The sequence below is a fragment of the Taurulus bubalis genome (genome assembly GCF_910589615.1).
Source record: "Taurulus bubalis genome assembly, chromosome: 11".
NCBI lineage: Eukaryota > Metazoa > Chordata > Actinopteri > Perciformes > Cottidae > Taurulus > Taurulus bubalis.
The window spans coordinates 23323667-23334499 of record NC_136599.1 but is presented as its reverse complement, the minus strand read 5'-3'; the positions used below and the strand labels follow the sequence as shown (position 1 = coordinate 23334499).

The 10833-nt window shown below is 44.3% G+C and overlaps 1 protein-coding gene across 1 annotated transcript; it reads right to left on the bottom strand.

The window, feature by feature from the left end:
• Window positions 1–136: 136 nt before the first annotated feature.
• Window positions 137–8427, bottom strand: tmco4 (transmembrane and coiled-coil domains 4). The gene is made up of 14 exons (XM_079226341.1): window positions 8335–8427; window positions 7617–7758; window positions 6270–6444; window positions 6124–6151; window positions 5897–6026; window positions 5539–5636; window positions 5256–5399; window positions 5016–5135; window positions 4032–4196; window positions 3752–3888; window positions 1706–1790; window positions 1306–1423; window positions 1084–1201; window positions 137–536 (listed from the first exon to the last, which is right to left on the bottom strand). Exons 1-14 carry the CDS (start codon window positions 8375–8377, stop codon window positions 162–164), a joined length of 1878 nt encoding a protein of 625 aa, XP_079082467.1. The 5' UTR covers window positions 8378–8427; the 3' UTR covers window positions 137–161.
• Window positions 8428–10833: the final 2406 nt, after the last annotated feature.

Below are 10833 nucleotides of genomic sequence, written 5' to 3'. Positions count from 1 at the left end.
GAGCGGATTTGTTCTCCAACGAAAGCTTCGATGCTGGAAAAAAAAAAAAAAAAACAACTTGAGAAGCCGAGCTGAGACGAAGCAGCCGGTCCCAGTGACATGCTCTTTACAAGTTTGGCCGCCTTTGTTTGTGTGTGCGCTCTGCAGTCCAGCGTGTATCATCATCCCAGCTCCGCGTCCTGCGGCGAGCCGCAGAGCGGGGCGTCGGAAGCGGACGCCGCGCTGCCATCACTCGCCTTCTCCTCAGAAGTGCGTGGCGAAGCGTCCCTGTCCGACTCCTCATCACTTAAGGAGTCCAGCAGGTCCGAAATATCAGGGATGTCCCAGCCGTCACCGGCCTCCTCCGTCTGCGCCGCCTCTCCCGTGGCCCCGCCTTCGTCCGCACAAGTCTCAGCCTCCTCTGCTCGCCGCTTGCCGGGGGCCTCGTCCGCCGCCGCCGGGACCACAAAGGAGGCCCTTGGGACTTCCTTGGTGGGGAGTCCCACTGCCACCAAGATGGTGTCCATCTGGCGCATGTAGTCCAAGTGGCCTTTCACCTGCGAGGCAGAATGCATGGGTTTTACTGTCTGACTAACAAGGACACATGTTGTTTTGTAAATGTTTTATTCCCCACGCATCACATGGCCAGTTATACACAGCGTACGGTGCTTCTGACATATCTTGTTTCTTTTTCTAAATGTTCTTCTTAAAACTCTTAAATGTTTGACCTAGTTTTAATAATAATAGTTTTGCTGAACCAGGTGTGAGATGTGGAAATCATCGTGTCCATTCACGGGGCGGCAGAAAGGCATTGCGGCACACTAAAGCAGACCAGCAGGGGCCTTATTTCCCCCCCCTATGTTTCTAATTTTATTTAAGCAATACCACTGTCTCTTTTCAATAAAATTGTGCATTTAATAATTATGCATCAACGAGTCAAGGACCACTTTGTGTCGTGCTTGAAAAGTGTCACTTTGGGGCTTTTTTCTCTCCACGAGAGGTGAAAAAACCTTGAGGTGTTGAATGAGCTCCAGGATGCAGCTGGAGAACTATTCGTTAAGGGAGACTTCAGCGGGCCTGGTTCAAACACGAGCTACGCCTCACCACGGAGGAGAGATCCACATTGATGAGCCGCCGGTCCTGGATGTCGATAGGCTGCAGCCCGGCGACCGACATTTGCGCAGCTGAACTTCGGTACAAGAACCCCAGGAGCCAGTCCCCTCTGATGAGTAGAGAGTTGGAGAAATGCATTCACTCGTGAAATAGTCGAATCACAAATCCTAAAAAAAATAGCAGGCGTTTCAGGACAGAGCTCGGTTAGATTACCTGCAGTAGCCGTTCACTATTTTTCCAGCCACTACCCTGGTCATTCTCTCCCAGGCCTTCTTAGAGCCGTCCACGGGGGCCCCCAGGAGGACTGCATCCTCGACTACTCCTTCACTACCTGAGGAATCACAACAACACGGGACTCAATTGGTTTGTCAGAACTGTGTAAAAAGAAAAGAAAAAAAAGATGATGTAAGATGAGAAACTGCGTTAGGGTCAATGAGGGTATTACACGAGACATAACCGCTTTGAATCTGTTATTATTTGAGGCCGCCGTTAAATCAATTCCCGTCTGCTTCACCAGTGACTGAGCAGAAAAGATGCATGTGGCTTTTAAAAGTCACGACTCCTCCCAAAGTGCATGGACAGCCAGCAATAGAACTACAGGTGGTCTTGGTACCTTGGTCATTGGCGAGCTCCTGCAGGCAGTAGTAGATCACTCTGGCCCCGAGACTGAATCCTATGAGGCTGACAGGCCGCTTCCCCTTCAAACACGTGGAGAGAGAGAGAGAGAGAGAGGAGATGAACAGAAGCTTTCTTCTGATATTCTAAGAGACGGAAAACGATGACGAACAGAAACGTCGTGGTTCAAGTCGAGTGGATTCAGCTGATAAGGTGTTTTCACAAAATGTATAGAACAAAGCCCTGACACAACGCTGTGGTACAGCATTGTGGAGGGTGGATAGGGTTAAACATTCTTTTTACTAACAGATGTCAAAGTGGAACTTCCCCTGATGATCACTTATATTAAGACAATTGTGTTTTGTATAATAAGTCAGTGATGGTCACTGTGCCGTGAGAAAATGTCCAATTTCACTTAATTGGTCCAAAAAAATATTATTTAGCTGCCGCAAGTCATGTTCCATTGTTGAGCGTCTGAGCCTGCAACATAGTGGCTGGCCTAGTCATTTCCTATAGAACAGGTCTGCACCTTGTTCTGCTATTAAACAAACTAAATGTTATTGATCGCATCTACAGACAGCTTGTCATTTCTGGGTCGCGTCTACAACTCTTCTCTGCTCTCTGTGTCACGCACGGCGGAGTTGTGAGACACAGTGGACAGAGAGACAGAGAGCGGCGAAAAATATGTTGCGTGCTTTTCACAATGGAAATTTGCTGCTGAAGCTATCACTATTTTAAGCTATGAGCTCTCACTGTTAAAGCCTAACAGTTCATGTGTTTGCAGCTCAAGACAAACATCCAACAGCCTGCAGCCTGGAGCTCCATCAACGACGTTTCTGACTTTGCAGAAATATTCTTCCAAAAGCCCGAAAAACACACTGCAATGACAAAGCCTGCTCACTTTGTGGTTGTCATTAAAATAAATGAACACCATGTTTCCTTTAATTCAGTATTCATCAAACTCGGGCGTATTACAGGTGGGGCGCAGGAGGAAGTGCTGATTTTACCGTACGCCGTTAATAGGTCACTCTTGCGCGACTCGCCGATTCTTGTCGGCTCACTGCAGCCACTAATACTGATACAACGTGATGCTCACATATCTGACCTCATTCTGTTTTGCAAAAAAATAGCTTGTTGTTTTCCACAATAAGCTATTTAGTAGTAACTAAATATTAGTTATTTTTTGCACGGATATAACTTTATTTTCATTTTTCTAACAAAGTGATAACACGTTTTTTTGTCTGATGGAGCAATCTGGTTTAATTGAAAGTGATTGCAATGTTCTTTATTCTACTACACAGATGGAGTCACTAGTACTGTGAAGTATTACTTTGTAGTACTGTGAGGTACCACGATGTAGTATGTCCGTCTTCTGTCAGTCGTAGTTGGTGTGTCAAAAAAGGTTGAAAAACGCTGTAATAAGTCATTAGAAATTCTATGTTTAAATATACAAAATAAGGACAGAAATCTGAACAGTGGATAAAGTTCGGAGTTATTGTATAATTGTATTGACATATTTAGTCAAGGGACTTTACTGAGGGCATTTTAGATTCCTTATATTTATCAATCAGCCATAAAAGAAAACAATCTAAATTTCCTCCATGTTTTTAGGAATTAAATGTTCAGACTATGAATGATCCTTCTATTAACACCCTTTGAATATAGAGAGGAATGTAACTGTAACCTTTGTGGATTTAAGTGCTACTGAAGTGCACCAATAGATATCACGTGATATCATTAAAAATGATTCTTTTTGCATTACAAGTTTTCGAAAATGTCATGCTTAAATATGCAAATGAGGCATTCTCTTCTGCTAACTTTTGGGTAATTTAGTAGTTTATTGTATATCTACAGACGCAAAAAAGCAAAGTAGTAGAATAAATGTCTAAATGTGTATTTTGCATGTTTTCTTTCCACTATTTTCGAAGGGGACGTGTTATGGCAGAAATACAGCCCCAAAACTCAAAACAAGCCGGATCATAAAAAACAAAAGCGATTGTTTCCCCTTCAGTGCATTAACAGAGGTCAAGAGGTCACGCCATACCTGCTGCCTGCTTCTCAAAACCTGCGCCAGGTGTTTCCCCACTTCCGCCGAGCGGTTCAGGCAAACGCTCCAGGGGTTGTCGATGACGCTGGCCGCCGCCAGCAGCGACGCGGGCCACGTCAGGGCCGCCACGATGCCTGCGAACAGTGTGCGACGGGGTGGACAAAGACATCAACGCCGTGCCGCAAGCGAGAGGTCGGTACTACAAACACAGAACAGGCCGGATGCGACGGTTTGTTCAACCAAAAATCAGTCAAAGTGAGGAAGCTCTGAACGGCACCTGAGAGCACCGTGTACTTGAGCGCCTCCTGGGCCACCATGCTGACCAGCCCGTCCAGCAGAGAGGTCATGGCCGAGCCGAGATCCCTGAGGAAGCGCGACTCCCACACCAGGCAGTACTGCTCGCCGCACTCGCCCAGGCTGCCCCACGGGGCCTGAAACGAACCTGGAAGACAGCGGCTGTTGTTTTTTTATTTTTCTGAAAAGACACGACTAAGCGGCACTTGTGAGTGAAGGGTTGTTGTTTTTTAGTAAAAAAAAAAAGAAGAGGCCATGGTGGACACTCTGGTACAGGTTTAGAACATTATGTGCACCACTGTTGCCCAGCAATCCCATCTACACTCGACTCTCTTTCATATTCATCCCTCGCTTGTAGTTTTTTTTTTTTGTGGTTGCCACCTCACCACTTTAACACCGTTCAATGGAGAGACATTATTGGAACAACTTGTTTGCATCTTCCATAAAAATCCCCCCCCCAAGATGTTTTCCCCAATTCTATTGAATTAACAGAACGTTCTACCTAGTTTAACTTAAAAGATAACTTTGGTATTCTTCAACCTGGATCCTATTTATTGACTGATATCACTGAACTACTATTACTGAACTTGGTCCAGAACCATCAGCAAAAACGAGCACTTTGAGCGAACCGAATGTTACTTACTTACTTACACTGGCACTATCCCTCCAATTTTATTTTTTTTAAACGTGTCCCTATCCTTCACTTAGACACACACATTTGTGAAAATGGGGGTAAAGAAAAACAGAAGTTATCCTTAAAAAGGATGAATTTGAACAGCTGTGATGGGACAGAATGATTTGCACACATTGAACAAGTCTAGTGGGTTAAATTCAGCTGTGCAATGGAGTCTGAATGCATACTTTCAAAAACAGATACTCCTATCTGGTTATTTGATACATGAATTTACATATACCATAATAAAGGATTCATTCGTATCGACCTCACCCAATCAGTGGCCACACTTACTGTATTTGCCGCTGCAGAGCCAACCCGTCACCGCGATGGTCAGGTGGAGCTGCTTCCCGGAGCTCAGCGGCAGGAACTCAAACTCCTCTATCGCTCCGACGCACTTGTTCATCTTGTAGCCTGGAGAAAGCGACGTGTGAAAACAGGAAACGAAAAAGGTGAGAAAATATGGGACCAGCACGGGGAGCGTTTAAAAAAAAAAAAGTTTTCCTGGACATTCCGGCGATAACCTCCTCTCACCAGTCAGTCCCGCTCCCGCTGCCCCGAACAGGGAGGCCATGATTGCAATGCCGGTGGCGGAGCCCAGGACGGCGGCCCCTCCGGCCCCCAGCACGGCACCGGCCCCTGCTGCCACCAAGGGGGCCGCCAGCCCACCTGTCACGCCTGGCAAACGGAAGAAAGGTCAAGTGTACGGAGCGGAGGGAAGAAGAAAAAAAAAAAACGAGTGTGGTGAGCTGCGGTCTTCATGCATAACTCTGGAAGTCTTCACACTTTTAAAACCACTTTAGGCCGGGATAATCACCGATCACGGCTCCGCCGCCGACGGTGGCCAGTCCAATGAGGAGGTAGCGCCGCAACTTTCGCCCTCTCTCTCGCCTCAGCCGCCGAGAGCACTCCTCCCTAACGGAAAGCCAGATCGTTGGTATGAGATGAAATATTTATGGGCTGTAAAATTGAAAACATTATAAAATAATAAAATCTTGTGCTTTTCAGGTGACATATTGTATAACAATAAGATGCTCATCTTCCCTGCTATCGTTTCGGATACAAGTGCACGCAGACACACACACACACACACACACACACACACACGGGACTCGTCCAAAAAGTAAAGTTGAGACAGAATACATTGTCATCCTTCCGTTCCGAGCGTCACTTACTCGCTCTCCTCTGCCCCCTCCCTCAGCCTCTCTCCCAGCGTTTCCTCAAACTCCTCCAGCCGCTGTGGGAAGACTCGCAGCAGACAGCTGACATGACGGATGAGCACCCTCGACCTGGCGTCGTATTGGCCTGAGTACACAACGGAGCACCAAACTTATAGAGGAACACGGCTCATGTGAATTTGCACCAACATGAGGTCGTTATTAATTCCAGGAAGGATTCTTACCGTCCTTGACAGAAAACGAGATCAGATCCTGTAATTGCAAAGCGACAGCTGGTTATGATTTTGAAATAAAGCTAAAAGCCTAATTGTTGTTATGTTTATCGTGATCAGTTGTTCCACATAGAGTAATAATTAAGAGTGACCAACACCTGTATGATGGGGGTGGCCCCCGCAGTCAGCAGGGGCTCGGCCTGGAGGATGGAGAGGAAGGTGTCGCAGCCCTCGAAGCCCAGGCCGGACAGGAAAGCCCCCATCACCGGCATCACCGACTCATCCAGGTTCAGCCAGCAGGCCAAGCCCTGCAGATACTTCTCCCTGAACTCGCTGAGAAACACGGGCGGTTAAAGCGTTATTATTCGCAGTTTAGTTTTTAAAGTCACTAATAAATGTCGATATCCAAAGGCAACAGACGTGTTTCATTCGTGCGGGAAAAATAAATACAAAAATAAAAGATCAGTCCACATGATTTCTTGGAGGCTGTAACTGGATTGATCTATGTGTCTATATCTATATCTATATAAAATATAATAAATTAAGATAATCCTTTATTAGTCCCGCAGTGGGGAAATTGCAGGATTAAAGCAGCAAGAGACACATAGTAAAATAAAATAAAAAAAAAAATTTAAAACAGTAATAAAACAGTAAATAATCTACAATAGCAGTATTATATATACAGACCGAATAAAACTGTATTTAAAAATGTATTTATATTGCACCAGTTAATGTAATTAAAGTGACCAAAGTGATTGAAGTGTTACGTGTTTTTTTTATACATTCATATACATTATAAAGTACTATACTTTCCTCAATACATCTTTTGATTTAATATATATGTATATTGTATTCCTGCTTCAAGCGTCCTGCTGCGTGTCTCATGCGCTTCATTCACCACATGCCCGTAACCCTCCATACGAAAGTAAGTCTGTTTCATCTAGCTTCGATCTAGCTTCTAGCTTATTCTTCTTCTTTCTTAATGCGGATGGCATCCAACAAAAGGTGCATTACCGTCACCTACTGCCGCTGCACCACTGACCAATCACAGCGCACATTAATGGTCACGCTGGGCCCTGTGGCGAAACACACGGCCATAATGCTAGCAGGCCTCTCCATGTAGTTTAAGCCGCTAATCTACCAAAGAAACAGAGGTGAAATGTGATTGGATGAGCGCTCTTAACCAGATCCTTAACCAGCGGCCACAGCAGGCTGGAAGCTGCAGGCTGAAGGCAGAGCAACAGAGGACGCTGTGCAATGAGAAAATAAGCTAATAGGGAAACATTATTATAATACATGTAGTGTATTTGTGAAAAACAATTAAATTATAAAATAGCTATAACTTTGTGATTCTGTTTAGGCCAGGAGAGAAGACTTATACTATATATAGACTATATATATATATATATATATATATATATATATATATATATATATATATATATATATATATATATATATATATATATATATCTACAGTATATGACCCTCCGCGGCTCCACTACCTGCTTCCGGGGCCGGTGAACAAGTGGCCCAGGGAGACTCCGCACAGCGCAGCGAAGGCGAAGCGGCCCTGCTCGCTCAGCCGCCTGCAGATCATGGGGTCACGTGGGGCATCTTGCGCCGCCGTTCCTGCCCCCCCTGGGTCTAAGGTGATAAATTCACAAAGTTTAATTATTAACTTGAAGGTAGCTAGCAGTTTGATTCACATTGTCGATGTATACGACTGTTTTAAACGCTCATTGGTGGATCAACTGCATGCCGAAGGGTCTTCAATGGGTGGTATGAGGTCGTATGACATGCGATGGTGATGTCACATGAGATAAAGGTAGGCTCCCCGCTGTTTTGAGCGTAGTTTAGTTTGACGTGTCGTTCTAGTGTTGAAAAACAGCGAAACGAAACTGAGTTAACGGGGTCTGACACTGTGTGCATCATCATGTCTCCAGTGAGCTGACCAGAAACACAAGGCTGCCAAAGTGTAACATAAATGGTGTTTTTAAACATGCCGTGTAGCCATGACTTAATAAAAAGCCAGTGTGACTTAAACTAGTGAATTTCAACAACACTTGCGGTGGCTGTTATAAAACAGCTGTCTGACTGTGACCGCGCCGCCTCGGCCGCTTTACCAGCAAACGGTTCACTTCCTGTTAACGTCACCAATGTAATAACTTAACTCTACTGCCGCACCGGGGGAGAAGATAAAAAGCGAATTATGTGCGGTACCTGGAGCAAAATTGGCGTCCGCACTTCTCGGATTTTCCTCCATGGTCCCGAAGATATCTCAACTCTGTCCGCTAAACTTTTGTTGCCTTCACGTGTTCCTCTGACATCTGACCATTACACGTTAGTACGTCACTGACTCGCTCAAACGATTTTAGTGGTAAACATTCACCAATGCAGCACATGCAACAAAAGCGTTTCTTGAACACATTTTGATCTTCGCTATCATCTTAAATGTATATAAAGTGAAGAGGAGAAATGCATGTTGGAAACGCATTTTATTGTATGATTATGATGGTATTACTTCGGTGATCCATGTCATTACCACCCAGTAATTGCACGGCTTCAAAAATACATATTTAAGTTTCGCAATAAAAACTTTACTGGTTCTTTCACAAGGTTGTTCGTAAATACATTTCATATTTCCGAGGGTACCTGAAGACATCATTTCTTTACGCCCTTTGAGGGACGTAACGTCCACGTACTCGATGAACGGGGCAGGGGTGTGTTCACGACGGACACGTTGTGGAATGGTTGTTGCAAGAGAAGTTGATATTAAGTCACTGAATTACACATCTTTAGGTCTGGAATATGAAGTTGTGGGCCACAAGAGCCATGTTTAAACCATTCACACTGCTTTACAAGAGAGAGAGAGAGAGAGAGAGAGAGGAAACTAGTGGTATTTTGGATCTTGTGTCTCTTGGTGGTGACACAATAATCAAAGTCTTGAGCTACAACTGTTGGCCAGTAGGTGTGAGTGTAGCATTTCTTTTTTCTTGCCACATATCACCTTTTCTGCAGTTCGTTCTCCACCACACTATCACACCAATAATTATTGATAATGACACTTCAGTGAGCTGAATCCTCTTTATAATGTAAATAGCCCTGAAATGTGGCATAACTCCCAATGTAATAGCAAAGCAAAGGGGTCTAATAGCCTCCCCCACACAATTTGCTCTCCTTCTATTCACGCATATTTCAATTAATTCAGAGTTCTTCCAAGGTCATGAATGACTGTCTGCCTGTCTTTCTGGCTGCCATCCGTAACAAGGCTTTTTGTTATGGATGCTCATGGCAGTACATCACAATTGGGATGGTTGCCTGCCAACCAGCTTCACTGAAGGACATGCCATGGCAGTGGCCGCGGAAGCACACTGGAATAATATGATAAGATGTTGCCAACGGCTGACAGAAACCACATAAAACGCTGTTGTTCAACGGTGTGTGTTGGTATAATGTGCAGATTCCAATAGTGTCGGGATGAGAAGCGAGAAGAGAGCAGGAGCATATTGCAATAGACCAAAGTCAATGTATTTGGAGTGAATGGGGATTTATGTAGAAGGAATATTCTCTATGGGTCACACAGTACCATGCTGCAGTATGTGTAGTGTATAGATAACCTTAAACACTTAAAACGTGCAATATAAATGCACTGTGCAATAATAGTTATTATGTCTGTATATATCATATTTCAGTTATTGAGTCTTTACTGTTTTTAATGCTTATTTGTTTTTTTTATAATACTTGTTTTGATCTTGTTTCTTTTCTTCTTTTTTTACTATGTCTCTTGTTTGCACTTTACCCTTTGCTGCTGTAAGCCTGTAAATGTCCCCGCTGCAGGACTATTACAGGATTATCTTCTCTTATCTTAGTATACCACAGTGTAGTTTAGTACAGCATGTGTAGTATATAATAAATTCCAAGTATAGTATAGTGTTGTAAAAGTATAGTAAAGTACGTATCGTACAATACAGTATATGTGTAGTATGTAGTAGGTCTCTCGCATCACTATTGTATCAGCATAGCATAGTGTATGTTGGACAGTATAGCGTGTAAAATATTACAGAAAAAGTGAAATATGTTCAAACTAACATAAGACAGTATTATTATGCAAGAATGAGGGTTAAGTGTATATCTTCACTTAGCTTCAACCGACTTTTCTCCAGTTTATTTTTGCGTGCGGGCTGCTTCCCTCCTACTCCCTTTCCCATTTGCTCCATCAGCTCCAATTGACTGTACGCACTTGGCAACCGCTCTCATGCCCCCTTCATGTCTTTTTATCTTTTCCCCCTCAGCCGTAGCTCGGTGTGCAATGGGACAAGGGTTCAAGGCGAAACAACGGAAGAAAACGCGCGAGGGCGGTTTAAAACTGCCACCAGGTCTTTGTGTGGAGGAGGCGTGAGTGCAATGTAGGGCACTTTGTCAAAATAATATCCCGGCCTTGTCACAGAGGAATCTCCGACCTGCGTGTGCTGTGTTTTTCTGTCTACCGAGAGGCATCCTGTTTATACAGCCCACCGACGAGTCTCCAGTGTCTCATAAACAAGACTTTATATGTAGCAAAGCCACAGCTTGATTGAAAGTGATATACTGCGGCGCAGCTTTATTTGGAACGTCTCTCTCGCGTCGTATAAAAATGATTTCCAGATTAAACACAGCAAGTGCAACATACACAACCAAACCCGCTTTGTGGCGTGCAGGTAAGACACATTGTGAGAGGAG

What these genes read in the sequence shown, in the direction of transcription:
- tmco4 (XM_079226341.1), bottom strand. Translation starts at nt 8,377, where the DNA reads ATGGAGGAAAATCCGAGAAGTGCGGACGCCAATTTTGCTCCAG. An exon ending in CTCGTTTTCTGTCAAGGACG is followed by an intron (nt 6,027 to 6,123) that starts GTAAGAATCCTT and finishes TTGTGTACTCAG; the next exon opens with GCCAATACGACGCCAGGTCG. An exon ending in CGGCGGCGGAGCCGTGATCG is followed by an intron (nt 5,400 to 5,538) that starts GTGATTATCCCG and finishes TCCGTTTGCCAG; the next exon opens with GCGTGACAGGTGGGCTGGCG.